The sequence below is a fragment of the Camellia sinensis genome, chromosome 7 (genome assembly GCF_055761805.1).
Source record: "Camellia sinensis isolate YWXY chromosome 7, ASM5576180v1, whole genome shotgun sequence".
In the NCBI taxonomy this organism is placed as follows: domain Eukaryota; kingdom Viridiplantae; phylum Streptophyta; class Magnoliopsida; order Ericales; family Theaceae; genus Camellia; species Camellia sinensis.
The window spans coordinates 149,739,698-149,755,371 of record NC_138967.1 but is presented as its reverse complement, the minus strand read 5'-3'; the positions used below and the strand labels follow the sequence as shown (position 1 = coordinate 149,755,371).

At 31.8% G+C, this 15,674-nt stretch overlaps 1 protein-coding gene across 1 annotated transcript; it reads left to right on the top strand.

Annotated features, from left to right (window-relative positions):
- Positions 1–836: 836 nt before the first annotated feature.
- On the top strand, positions 837–5,451 carry LOC114279032 (G-type lectin S-receptor-like serine/threonine-protein kinase At4g27290). The gene is made up of 7 exons (XM_082879547.1): positions 837–2,181; positions 2,561–2,704; positions 2,807–2,964; positions 3,570–3,780; positions 4,371–4,608; positions 4,679–4,829; positions 4,939–5,451. The coding sequence occupies exons 1-7, from the start codon at positions 942–944 to the stop codon at positions 5,242–5,244; spliced, it is 2,448 nt and encodes an 815-aa protein (XP_082735673.1). The 5' UTR covers positions 837–941; the 3' UTR covers positions 5,245–5,451.
- The last annotated feature ends 10,223 nt before the right edge of the window (positions 5,452–15,674 follow it).

Below are 15,674 nucleotides of genomic sequence, written 5' to 3'. Positions count from 1 at the left end.
TGCCATTCTTTTAATGTTCCCACTAAAATTTTATATACCTTTGTCGACCAAACTTGTTGTTTGTTGCCAAAGGTTAATTATACCAACTAATTTAATTAGTAGCCAACATTTAACAAACAGCGACTAATATTTTAGTTGCCAAAACTAACCATTTTGGCTACTAAAAGTATTTTGGTCACCGAAAAGAAATATTCACCGCCTAAATTTTTCGTCACCAAAGATAAAAGTAAAATTTATGTTTTTTATTTAGTGACTAAATAATTTTAGTAGGCAAAAATTACCTTACAGCGACTAAAAAATTTTTCGTCACCGAAAATGAATATTTGCCGACCAAAACTTTGGTCGCCAAAGTTTAATTATGCTAGGTTTTTGGCAACTAAATTTATTTTAGTAGCCAAAAATTGGTATACCACGACTAACAAATATTTTAGTAGCCTAAAACATGATCTAATGCCGACTAAAATAATTTTTAGTCGCCTATTGTTCATATTTAGTGACTAAATTTTTTTTAAGTCGCTAATAATGAAGATACAGCTACTAAAAAAATTAGTAGCTAAAAATTGAATTCAACGGCGATCAATATAATTTTAGTAGCCTATTCTACAACTTTTGGCGACTAAAAAAAGTTTAGTCGCCAAATTTGGTCGCCAAAAGTGTAAATTGTTGTAGTGACCCAAAATAAACGGGGCCTTAGAGTGCAGTAATTATGGTACGTGAAAATCCAAATTTTCAATATGATGCCATGATTCATGCGAATATGATTCAGACAAGAATTATATGGCTGTGGAATTCCAAGACTTCTTGACTCCGAAGTCTAACTGAAGGGTAGAAAGTCAGTATCCATACAAAAGCCCAGCTGAAGACATAATTGTGCTGTAAGAGTTGTTGAGCATTCATTTATAAAAACAGATGAATTTCATGAATTAGACATTACACCATCAATGGAAGGCCTCAAAATACCTTTCTTATTTTCCTCTTTATTTTCCATCTTAATAATCTCCAACGCAGTAGACATCATAACCAAAACCCAATCTGTTACAGGCAACAATACCATTGTTTCATCTGGTGAAAGCTTTGAGATGGGTTTTTTCAGCCCGGGCAATTCCGGGAATACATACTTGGGAATATGGTACAAGAAAATATCTGTCCAGACTGTTGTATGGGTTGCCAACAGAGAAATCCCACTCGTCAATTCGTCAGGCGTCTTAACGATAATCGACCCTGGAATTCTTGCCCTTGTTGATGGTACCGGCAGTGTCATTTGGTCTCCCAATGTTACAGGACCAGTTGCACAACTTATGGAGTCAGGAAATCTTGTGGTGAAAGATGCCAATAATAATATTTTGTGGCAAAGTTTTGATTATCCATGCGATACTCTTTTACCAGGCATGAAGCAGGGAAAGAACTTTGTAACGGGAATAGATCGTATGCTCTCGTCCTGGAAGAGCAGCGATGATCCAGCTCGAGGTAAGTGTACATACCGGTGTGATCCTCAAGGATATCCACAAATTATTATGAGCTGTGGTTCTGTTGAGGTGTTCCGAACTGGACCATGGAATGGTCTCGGATTCAGTTATCTAAACCTTAAACTAAATCCCATCTACACATATGAATTGGTTTACACCAAGGAGGAGGTGTATTTTCATTATCAACTCATCAGCTCAGTTGTTTCAAGGCTTACTCTGAATCAGAATGGCGTTGCACAGCGCTGGACATGGGTTGATCGAAGCCAGGAATGGGTCATTTACCGGTCTGCACCAACAGATGCTTGTGATACCTATAAACTGTGTGGCCCGAATGGTAACTGTAACATTGGAAAGTTGCCGGTATGTGATTGTTTGAGTAAATTTGTGCCCCAGAACCAAACAGAATGGATAAGTGGAGATTGGTCTAATGGGTGTGTTCGGAGGACAATGTTAGATTGCCACAATGGAGATGGCTTTCTCAAGTATTCGCACTATAAAATGCCAGACACACGGTACTCCTGGTTTGACAAGAGCATGACCTTAAGGGAATGTGAGATGCGGTGCTTGAAAAACTGCTCATGCATGGCTTACACAAGTTTAGACATAAGCGGAGGTGGAAGTGGCTGCTTGCTTTGGTTTGATGAGTTGATTGATATGAGACAGTACAGTGATAATGGGCAAGACATTTACATAAGGATGGCTTCCTCTGAATTAGGTAAGAATTCATATCAAACACAGAGATTAGTGAACTTGGATTAATTAGATTGTACATATGTAATATCCATATAGTTAGTTATACTGAACAATTACATTTTTTTCTGAAAACAATCCTCACTATGTTTAGGATTCTACATCTTGCTATAGCTTTGTAAAATGAGACTTCATTTTTGCTTTATCTCGGACATTGATTTCTTTTCATGTTATGTAAATCCTTGTATGCTTATGTGTTTGTTATGTTTTAGCTTTTTCTCATCGCCTTAACCATAATGGTTTCAATAAATAGGATGGTGAGCAACCCCTTTAAGTTTGTGCATTCATTGTTGTATTATCTAACTGAATTGACCATTCTGTTAAACGGATTGAAAATTCAACAGTCCAACAAGTTGGCTTCAATGGAAAGAAAAGAGAGATAGTGGCAGTGAGCTTGGCATTATTAATTGGACTTCTTCTGCTGGGTGTGAGCTTAACCTGTTATCTCCGGAAAAAGAAAAGGAAGAATTCACAGCTGAACAGAGAAGGTATATATGTGTCATTCTGTGGTAAACTCTGTAATGGTATAAAATTACTTCGGTGGAACTAGTTGTCTCATCCTTTATATCCATTTTGCCCCCGCTTTGCAGGAAATCTGATGCAAAACTCTAAACAAGGTTACACTGACAAAAGCCAGAATGATGATCTGGAGTTACCATTGTTTGACTTAACAGTAATAGCTAATTCCACAAATAACTTTTCAATCAACAATAAGCTTGGAGAGGGTGGATTCGGGCCTGTTTACAAGGTACCAATGTAAAGACTCTTATGTAATCTATACAAATGTGATCAACACCCAATCTCATCCAGCCTATGTGGAAACAATAAAACCATTCAACTTTTTTTTGTCACTTCTTTCCATAAACAGTAAATTTCTAACACGAAAAATTTTCACAGTAAAGTGTACACTGCTTTCATTTTGGTGAAGTATGGGACCACATCTTTCTGAAATTTTTTCATATTCCTATACTAATATTTCCCTAAAATATTTTAATGCAGAACCCACCAACATGAATTAAAATTTTTGACAAATACACTTGCTTTTGAGAAGTTTATCTTTGAATTTGCTCTAATGAAATATGATTTGAGACTGGATTTTTGCTTAGGAATGATGGGAAAAAGGCAATATTTTCTAAATCTTTAACAGAAGTTCTAAATCTGAAAATTCCATCCATGCACCTATCCAGACTCACCCACCCAAAGTAGGACATGCACTGCCCTAACCTTGTTAGACAACCTTGGTGTAATTATGTCTTTAAGTATGTATTTGGTAATGTTGTAACATAAATCACTGGTAAAAATTGTTTTCTTTTAATTTCGAACATAAGAACATTCTACAATGGTAATTCTCAGGGTATGCTAGAAGGGGGACAAGAAATAGCCGTGAAGCGACTTTCAAAGAATTCTAGCCAAGGGCTTGATGAGTTTAAGAATGAAGTTATCTGTATTGCCAAACTTCAACACCGAAATCTTGTGAAACTTCTAGGATGCTTCATTCAAGGAGAAGAAAAGATGTTGATCTACGAATACATGCCCAACAAAAGCCTGGACTACCTCATTTTTGGTTTGGCTCTCTAGAAACTATAATACTATATAGGGTAAACTACATTCACTACCCTTGGGTTTAGAAAAAATACATTAAGCTTTACAAGTTTGACATAATTACATTGATCTCCCTCTTAGTAAAGCTAAAAAGATCAAAATTAATATAGATGGTGTGTAGTAGGGATAAACAAGGCAAAATATACCTTTCGGTGTAAAAGAGATTACTACCATTTTTTTATCGATATGAATAATGAATTTTTTTTTTTATGAAAATGGGCAAAATATTGTATGAATTAAAACCATAAAGGAGCCCAAGGTAATTATGTCAAACTTGTGAAAATCGATGTATTTTCTTCAAATCTAAAGGTAGGTTAGTATAACTTACCCTAACTTGTGTATAATCACAACCATTCCATTCTCAAGCCAGGCAATGATCTTTCTTTATTTTTTCCTCTTTTTATTTTTATTTTTATTCTGTTTGGTTCCATATAAACCTTTAGATTTATTCATAATGGGACCAAAATTGTATGTGGTTTTTATTACTTGTGCATTTGCATGAACTTGATCTTCCAAAATTTGGGAGCATTTAACAAACAAACATTTGGACAGATCAAACCCAAAGCGGATTACTGGATTGGCCAAAGAGGTTCCACATTATTAATGGGATTGCACGAGGGCTTCTTTATCTTCATCAAGATTCCAGACTGAGAATTATTCACAGAGATCTCAAAGCTAGCAATATTTTGCTAGATATTGACATGAACCCAAAAATATCAGACTTTGGAATGGCTAGAAGTTTTCGAGGAAATGAGACAGAAGCAAATACAAACAGAGTGGTCGGAACATAGTAAGAATCAATACGACATGCTTTGTCTATTGCTTCAAAATCTAGTTCTTCATTCAACATTTTTTTGCAGTGGCTACATGTCTCCAGAGTATGCAGTGGATGGATTGTTTTCAATAAAATCAGATGTATTCAGCTTTGGCGTTTTGGTGCTAGAGATTGTAAGTGGGAAGAAAAATAAAGGTTTTTATCATCCAGATCACCACCTCAACCTCCTTGGTCATGTAAGTGTACTGAGTTTAGAAGTATTCTTATATGATTCTGTCTTAAATCCCTCTTTTCTCGCTATTCCAAAACATTCACAATTGTTGGATTGTGTGAGAATCTATTCAGGCATGGAGACTCTACAAAGATGGTAGATCATTGGAATTGATTGATGAGGCTATATGGGACTCATGTTACCTAACTGAAGTTTTGCGATCAATCCACGTGGGTCTTTTATGTGTGCAACAATATCCAGAGGATAGGCCAAGCATGTCATCTGTGGTTCTGATGTTTGGTAATGAAGGTGCATTGCCTCAGGCCAAACAACCTGGCTTCTTCACTGAAAGGAATGTTCTTGAGGTTGCTGGTTCTTCAAGGAAGGAAGCAACAACTTCAGCCAATGAAATGACCATTAGTCTGTTAAATGGTCGATAGAAACACACTGTATTGATGCAAATTATATGCCCCAAAACCTGTTTAAAAATAAATAAAAATCTATATTGTTGTGAAAGACTACAACATTTCTTTTCATCTACTGGGTTAAGTTTTATAAACCTGTTCCTCTTTTAGAAGTTCAAGTTCTTTTAGTTAGATTTGATACCATGTACAATTTGAAAGCTTAATAAGTTTCTTGTTACAACATGTTCATATGCACAGAATACAATTAGAGAAGTATGAAGAATATACGTATATATTGACATGATGGAGACCTAGCAATGGTCTCTCCATTCTCTAGTATTCTCATTGTATTCACAGTTTGTTTTAGCAGAGAGCAATTTTTTTTTTATGTTTAATTGTGACTTGAAACTAATATATTGGTGGTAGTGTGGTGGTGGCATTGGCAAGACTTTAATCCAAAAAATATTTTTCATCTTTCAATAGTAGAAAACATCTTCAATCAAAGTAAGCTTGTTTTTTTGTTGATTATGACTTCCATTAAAATATTTTCCGTCGAAACAAACAGAGGTTCACTCCACTACTATTACATACTCTGTTGCATATAACACTCACAAAGGTTGGTTCTCTCCATGAGATCTTAGAATACAACCAAGTCATTGTTCATCCAGTGATCATGAAAAACTTAAAAATAAATAAATACTTAACGGGGTTAGTTGTAAAATTTTAAATTAAAAGGCATCAAAAAGAAAATTTTCAAAGTTGTAATTAATAGATGACCTCTCTGAATTAATGAAGATTTCAAAGTTTTTATACTTTTTGTTTCATGTTTACAAAAAAATAAAGAACTAACAAAGTTATCCAACACTAATCTAAAAGCGTTGCCATAAATAATATATCATATAAGAGTGATCTGTTTGGTAGTATGGATCCTTGCAAAGAAGAAACGGTATTAAGGATTTTTTTGGTATTTTACAATTCTGCCACGTTACTTCAATTCTATATATTTACAATTGAAGTGTTGCATTTTCCTGTCTTATATTATAACTCATAACCTTATTTTGGGTGGAACAACGTAAATATTTATATTCTATTTATATTTGTATTTTGTGTTTTACTTATCCTAATTACATGTATTAATTCTTAATATGGCCCATGTATTTGCATCATGGCTTGTTTTGACATGTCACTATCAATTAACCTCTTGTACAAATTTTAATTGTCAAAATTTAAGAAAAATGCTTTTTTAGAAAAAAGATTTTTAAAAAATATCTTCCGTCTAAATAAATGGAGTGTTAAATTGTATGCCAATTCTACCCATTGTACAATAGTAGACTATTCAACATTCATATTCCATGGTTGATAAGATTCCAAGTCTTGGGTCATCGATTAAGAAAAATCAACCTAAGGAACAAATTTAAGGAAATATAAAGATGAAAAAGAAAGGATCAATAGTATCTTCAGAAATGACAGAGACCCCTTTTTTCTTGACTTTCACAATCTCCACAAACACATGCCAGTGAGTGATAGAAGAAAAAATAAATAAAAAAACAAAAAACAAAAAGTTGGCCAATCCCAATACATTGGGAGTGGTGGGGGTCAAGGAAAAATGAGGTCTCAACCTTTTTCTTAGTATCATTTAGAAAACTCCATTTTTTGCACTATTTCTATATATATATATATATATATATATATATATATATATATTATTTTTGAAATGAGTACTAACGACAAATATAGAACTAGGACTATTAAACAAGTCGAATAGTAAATTTTTTAAATTTAATTTAAAATTTTAATAATTTTAGAATGTGTTGATTTGGAAAAATATATGCCTCACATATTAATTGGCTCAAATAAGATTTTATTGTGAATTAAAACCTTAAAACAAGCGAAAAAAATCATATATACTTTAAAGTAAATTTATTTTAGCCACTACAATATGATTTAATCGGCTGAAATAAATTTAATATGTGAGGCATATATTTTTCTGATGATACTATTGATCCTTTTTTAGTCGCCGAATGTGCTTTTTTCTGAATGTGCACAATTTTGAATATTTAAAAGCACATTTCTGAATATCTAAAATATACAGGAAAAAGCACATTCGACAATTAAAATATACAGGAAAAAGCACATTTCTGAATTTTTTGCTTTTAATCACCGACCAAGTACATTCCTAAAAAAAATTTGGTGATTATATACAGGAAAAAGCACATTCGGCGATTAAATTTCCGGACTAAAAAAAATTTGGTCGCTGAAAGTATAGCTTTTAGCGACCAAAACAACATTAGTAGCCAAAAGTAAAGCTTTTTGGCGACTAAACAATTTTAGTAGCCAAAAGGCTACAATTGGCGACTAAAACTAAGTTTGGTTGCTGATTATATGGGTTTTAGTGGCTAAAAATTTTTTAATAGCCCAAAGTAAAGCTTTTTGGAAACTAAAAAATTTTAGTAGCCAAAAGTAAAGATTTTCGGTGACTAAAAAAATTTTAGTAGCCAAAAGTCTACAATTGGCGACAAGAAAATAAGTTTAGTTGCCAAAAGTGGTCATTTTTAGCGCGGGAGAACAAAAATCCTAAGGCGAGAATTAAATTTTTTGGCGACTAAAATTTTGGTAGCTGAAAGTGCATCTTCGGCAACCAAATCCTACTTTGGTCGGCAAAAGTTAAGTTTTTTAGCGACTAAAAAACAATCAGTAGCCAAAAGTGGTCTTTTTTTATTTTGCTACTAAATAAGTTTATTTTACATAAATTATGTTCAATAAAATAATTATGTTTATACATATACTTTTATATCAATATGGATGTATGTACTATATAAATAATAGATGTCACATATATAATCATGTGGTGTTATAGAAGCGTAGTGGGAAGAGTGTGGTCCGTAAGACTTATGGTGTGGGAGGTTGGCGGTTCGAAGAGCGGATCAAATTGTGTTCTATAATGATTTTTTTTGTTTTTTTTTCTTCACGTTTGAAGCTTTTGGCGACTAAAGGTGTTGGTCGCCGATTGGTTGCTTTCGGCGACAAAAAGTGTTGGCCGGCGATTCCTTGACTATTGGAGACTAAAACATTGGTCGGTAAATGTATAATTTTAAAGAAATATAATTGAATATTGGCGACCAAAATTTTGGTCGCTAAAGACTTGCTTTTTGGCAACCAAAGGTTTTTTGGTCGGCAAAACTCTCCAAGACCTTTCTCGACAGGGTTTTGGCGACAAACGTAGCGACCAAAATATTTGGTCGCAGAATGTCATTGGCGGCCAAAAAACAGACAATTGGCGACCAATATTTTAGTCGCTAAAGGTGACTTTTTTTGTAGTGAAAGCATATATTATAACTTCAACTTTATTGTAATATATGTCGTATTTCTAAAATATTTGTATCCCAATTAGTCCATTACATAAGGGTTCCCTCCATGGCAACTACTTGCTGTGCTGAGTGACGTTAGATCGATGGCCATGAGCAGGCGACTAGGTTTTAAATGGTGTCCTAGAAATGGAAATAGGGCAGCCCATTGGGTTGCTTCTGCATGTTTACGAAATACTTTATCCCCTAATTGGGTTGTCCAACCACCTATGGGACTTGTTAGGTGCTTATCTTCCAATTCTATGTAATTGTTGTGCTGATTTTCTCGATAAAAAAAAAAAAGAAAGAAAAAAAAAGTCCATAACATATTTTTGTATTTTAATAAGTCATATTATTTGAATATTTGAATATTTGATCTACCAAATCCTAATTCTCATATTTAAGGTATTTTATGGACAATGTTACCCTTATAAATAGTTTTTGAATGCTTAGCAATTTGGTAATGTGAACATTTATATTTGACAGTGTGAATGTTTATATTGATGTGTGAAAATTCACATTGGCATTGTGAATATTTCACATCACAGAATGCGCTGTTAATGTGAATATTATTATTAGGGATATTTTTGTATTTATGTCACTCATATGACTTATTAGAATATAAAAAAATAATTTAAACTAAATAGAAAATAAATAAGTGAAGAAAAATTTATGAATAAATGCCCCTTCTAATAAATTTAATCCATACATTTTGAATAACTAAATTTATCAATAAGGATAACCCAATGGTTAAGTGAGTATTTTTTGATTAACTTACAAAAATCAAACATTTTGATTTCAACTCTCCTATAATTTGCAAATACTCATAAATATCCAAAATTCATTTTACAGAAATTTGGCTAGAAAAAAGAAAAGAAAAGAAAAAAAAGAGTCTAGTGAGTAGTTACAAAAATTGTGTTTAGCATTAGACTATTTTAATGAGGAATGACTGTAGATACTTGATGATTATGTTTGTCTTGGAGGATTAGATCAAAAGATTAGATTATGTATTCTGGTTAATCTTATGTTTAAATAGAAATGATAACTTATAGATTAATAGTCTTTGCGGAACATATTGGGGACTATTGAGAGGATTAAAAGGGATCTAGATTGGGAGATTAAAAAAAAAAAAAGAAATATTTTCAAATAATGATCATTACGTTGTATAATTTTTTTTTGTTTTTATTCTAAATAAATATGAGATATGATAGGATTTTACTAATCTGTCATTTTAATAGAAATCTATATATATATATATATATATAAGGAAAATGGTCTTTTTAAGAACAATGATTGTGGAAGCTCCAAACTCCTAAACTATTTTTTTTAATTTGTTAATTTTTAAAGAAATAAATAAAAGGGAAAATTACATATACCCCCTCGAGGTTTAGCAAAATTACAAATACCTCCCTGAGGTTTGAAAAATTACAGATACCCCCCTGAAGGTACTATTTGCATAACAAATTAGGAGGCAAATTGTTATGAAAATATAAACCTCAGGGGGCAATTTGTTATGAAAATATAAACCTCAGGGGGAACTCTGTAATTTTCGAAACCTCAGGGGGTATCTGTAATTTAGCTAAACCTCGAGGGAAATATATGTAATTTGCCCTTTTTTTTTTAATTTGCCATACCAATATTAAAGTAATCCAAATTTTAATACCAAGTTAAACAAATAATAAAACTAAAAAACATATAGTCCAGAATTTTTTTCACATTTAATTTTCGTTTCTTATCCCACAATGGGATTAAAAATTTTGGAAAAATTACAAAGAGGAACTACTCCAAGGTTTGATCTTGATAACAAATCAAATCTTAACTTTTTAATTGTTTCAATTTAAACTATTTTTACATTTAAAATAATGTCAATTCTTATCCTACTTTTTATACCCATTTCAGTACGGCATTGTTGAAGAAAGCAAGTCGCCCACCATACTAGCAATAGTCATTTGTGGATGGAACATCATTTCCTTTGTCAACTTCAATTGCGCAAGTCTTTCTTCCTTGGCCTTTCTAAAGTCGTTCCCTTAATCTTTCCACTTGATAGGCGTGGTGATTAGGGCAGAGTGAACAAATCAAAAAATTTTTAATTTGAATTGGCGTAGTTTAATCTGGTAAGTTTGGATTAATTTTTTAAATTTGTGATTTGATTTTGGCTTGGTGAAGAATTGGTCTTCACAGATTGGTTTCGGATTTAAGTTCACGATTTTGGATTAAAACTGAATCGGACCATATGCAACTTAAAACCATATACATACCATATGCCATGATGCATACAATCTTAGATATTATGTTTATTCAATTTATGTTTTGAAAAATCATGAGTGGATTAATGAATATTTGCTTAATGTTATATTTTAGTTTAGTGGGCATGTTATTATTATTTTTAAAATTTATGATAGGTTAAATTTCTTTTAAAAAATGTTATATGATTTTTTTTGTGAATAGATTCTGTAAAACCGTGGTTTCAAACTGAGCCGAACAATGTTTAAATAGTTTGGTTCGAATTGGTTCCATGATTTAAATAGTTGATTTGGTTCTAATTTTTATGGAACCGTACATAACAGCTTGATTCTGATTGCACCTCCAAACCAATTCGGACCATACTCACCATAATATGCATTTCATTTTGCTTCTCAGTTATCTAACAAACTGTTATTAGCTTTATTTTGTCCATAATTTTTTTTATTACATAATTAATTATTCCAACTTTAAAATTTTCACTCCATGATTAATTCATTAAACACTACATGAATTTCCATCTCATATATGATATACTTTGCTTTATTCGGTTTTCAAAAGTAATCTTAGAGATCATGAAAATAATTATGAAATATTTTTCATTGTTAGATTGCACATACCATAAAACACCACACACTAATCAAATGATGAAAAATCTTCATGAAGCATTTCATGATATTTTTTTCATGACCCCTAATATTATTCTTTCAGATTTGGAAAAATTAGCAATTATTAATTAGAGTCCTACCAAAAGATAATTTAAAGTTTAAGTTTCTTGTTTTATTTTATTTATTTTTTAAATTTAGAGATGTTGAGTCCACTTTCAATGATTTTTTTAGTCGAGTTTACCTTTTTTTTTTTTTTTTTTTTTTTTTTTTTTTTTTGCCAAAGGAAATTCCTCCTCCTCTCTTGTAGATCCAAGGCGCCCCTTGCGAAGATCACCAATGTGCTCTGTTGTCCGTTCTGAGTAAAGACTTTGACCTGAGAACTTGTCTTGATCTCCCAAGACAAGTTCTGCTTAAGTCAGTACTTGCACAATGGGAGAGTATTGAACCTACACCAAGTACTGTGGTAACAACAACTTAAGATTAACCTTGTAACCAATTGTGCTATACCTAGAAAATTGGCCCAAAAAGTTTCAAACTTGAGACCTGGGGTCTCAACTCCCAGGTCTTTACCAAGTGCGATACATGCTTTGGACCTGCCTATTTTCAATAGCACTGTTGATGTGATTTTTCAAACCGCTAATGCATCGGTAGTGAGCATTATATTGGTTGTTTTTCAAATCAAAGAACAACTTGAATTCATTCTAATTATGGTGGAGGGGAAATGTGCCTTCCTTTCGCATGGGTGACTAGGTTTTGATTTTTGGAGGCGTGATTAGCGGTTCATTTTTTTAAACGGTCAAAGCTGACTGCACTGAATTCTGCACATGACTCTGCCTCTTGTGTTGGGAATTAGTGCATTCATCTCTTGTCTCTGTGATGGGTCTTTTCTTTTAAATTGAATTAAATCTGGTCACCAACTTGTTACCCTGATGCCAGGACCCACGAATACTATGATATCCCCACAAAACATTTTTTTTTTTTTTTTTTTTTTCATACCAGAAAAAAAAAATCCATTCTAGTTATAATATTAGTCGTAGAAGAATTGAACTCAAAAGTATTAATTACCCAACTCACACGAAATTAATAAAGTTCATATTTAACATAATGAGTTACAACAAGTGGTGTAGAGAATAGTGACTTTTTGAAGAAAAAAAATATTGTTTTAAAATAGGAGAATTTTTTATTTTATTCTGTACCTCCCGACTTCAGTCTTTTAATCTTAAATATAAAATTAGTACCAAATTTTTTAAATTGGCTCTTAAATTTGAAATTAGATAATAGTTTGGAGATAGCCTTTAATTTTGTAATTGTTAGTTCTCAACTGAAAACTAAGAGTAGTGAAGTTTTGTTAACTCTCGTAAAATTTATCCGAGTAAGTCAATGAAACTTCACTGACCTTTAGTCAATCACAGCAAAATTTCACTATTCAACGAAAATTTTGTCAATTTTTTTCTTTTGAATTTCATATTCATTATCGATCTTATTTGATAAATCTCAATGAGAGAATTCCGAAAATATAAATTTTATGAAAATGGATATATAAATTAAAAGTCATTACATATTTAAGATTTTAAATCAATCCACCAAAAATTAACGCTTCCAGCTTTAGTGCGGAAGTATTTTGGTCCAAGAATAACCTCCACAAATTTAGAAAACTTGGCTAGGAAATATTTTCATGTGTTGTTATACTAGTAAAAAAAAATTTAATGTGGGAGCTTTAACTAAAATCCCCACAAAATTTTGTTTGTTGTTTTTATTTTAAAAATAGAGAATAGTTTGATGAAAGTAAACACATAAAAAAAAATTAAAAGTTTTTTAAAAAATATTTTTTGCCACAAAAAAGAGAACATCATAATGGTTTTTATTTTTTATTTTTTTTATTTTATAAAATAGACTTTGAAAACCAAACCAAAAAAAGTTATTGTTTAAGTCCAGATGTTTTTCACATTTAATTTTCCTTTATTATCTAACAATGCAATTAGAAATTTAAAAAAAAATTACCAAAGCGAGCTATTTCAGGGTTTGACTTGATAACAAATCAAACTTTAACCTTTTAATTATATTTTAATTCAAACCATTTACTTTTAAAATGATATCAATTCTAACAATATATTAGTTATAGCTAACGGAGTACGAATAATTTAGACAATTTAACTATTTTTTGTTGATGGTGTTAGACAGTGGCGGTGGTGTTGGAAGTGGAGTAGCGGTGAACAGGGAAGAGGATAGAACAGTGGCAATAGATTGGGGAAGAGAAGGAGTGGTAATTAATTGTATTAAAAAAAAATTGATTAAATTGTTTAAATTGCGTCTTTTCTGTACAGATGGTTAGAATTGATACTATTTTAAAAGTTTATGATTTAAATTAAAGAATTAAAAAATTATAATTTAATTTGTTACACAACTTAAACTTTGAATTTTTTTTATTTGTTTTTAAATTTCTCCAAAAATTAATAAGTAGACTTGTTCCCCCACTTTGTATTCCCATTTCAATACGGCATCGTTGAAGAAAGCAAGTCGCCCACCATACTAGCATTAGTCATTTGTGATGCAATATTATTTCTTTTGTCATTTGTCAATTTTTTAATATTTCAATTTGATTTTTCTGTTTAAATTAGAAGTTAATCAAAATTTAGATGGAATGACTAAATTGAAATTAAATTTAAAGTATAGAGACCAAATTATTTAAATTGAAACTATAAGGATTAAAATAAAATTTGGATCAAATTATAATGATGAAAAGTGTAAGTAACACAAAAATAAATAAATCAATGTGAATGACAGTTTTTTGGGGTGTTTACAAAAAATAAAAATAAAAATAAAAATCCAGAGTTTGATTTTTGTAACAAAATAAGTCCTGAATTTTTAATTTTTTCAATTTAAACACTAAAATATTTTTGTCATTAAATTCACTCTAGATGTATATAAAATGCCTAATATATATATATATATATATTATTATTATTATTATCAAGTTTAATGATTAAAATACTAATTTTGAATCTTATCATTCAAATCCATGTTGGAAATAGAGGTCCGTAAATATTGTCAACTTCTTGATAATATGGACGTTTGTATGGCCTCTTTGGTTGTGAGGAATGACAGGATGTGATGGAGAACATTTTCTGGCAAGCTGCTCATTATATCAATGCCCTCGCCAATATTGCCTTTGTTTGGCATGCTAGTGTTTTTTTTTTGGCTATTTTAGTCATAAAAAGATAAAATAAATATTTTATCTTAATAAGACAAAATATCACATCCAAATCATAATTATTTCATTTTTCTCGCGAAAGTTTAAAAAAATCAAAAATCCTATCCCAAATGAGACTTTTTAACCCCAAGCTAAAATAGTCAAAAAGTCAAAAAGCCAAAAAACCAATCCACATCCTAAACCAACCCAGAAAGCTTTTGGTTTTTGGAAGACGTTGACAGCACACTATCATCCATTTTTTGTTTTCTTTTGCAATCACTGCCTAAAAACAGGAATGTAAAAGTCATTAACCATGAGGTATGTGAAAGAAATTCTATAGAACGCATAACAAAGAGCAAATTGATCATGCGAATAACTAAAAATTTGCTTGTTTTATAATTATAAATGGTACAAGTGATCATAAGTAGTTAATCCCTATAGTACCGACTATGCATTTGTCATCTAGTCAATAATCTTATCCCTAAATTAGCCGTGTCTATAGGGAGGCAATCAAGTGTGCCAATATTATAGCTAATTTAGGAGATCAGTAGGAGAAAGAGTTTCTGTACGAGTACGGAATAATCTTCTCATATAATCCTGTTGATCAAGTTTGCACTCCTCCAAACGTCGTCACTTTTCTACCTAAAAACACAAACGTGAATTAGCCAACGGGTATGTGCCGAAAACCTCTATGATGCCTAAGTCAACAAGTAGATAATAGACACAAAAACTGTGTGTATTTGAAAGTAAGAATTGCAATACCTGTGCATAGGTTTTGTTATGAGTTTTTATAGATTCCACTTGACACAATTCTAGTAGGACTCTAACTCTCTTTATCAGAGTCTTCTTAGGAATCACACTGCTACAGGATAATGCCTATCCTTAGAACACCCTTCTCACAACCAACCAAGTGAGATAGTTTAAACTCTTTATTTCGGATGCCACTACGGTCAACCAAGCTATGACGACTCTGTGCTCTCTTTGGCAGAGCTGTGATGACCCTAGCTACAGAATGGCACCCTGCCAAGCTACACCTAGGTTGGCCCGCTACATTGGCAATCATCTCGGTCTGCTAAAGGCTTG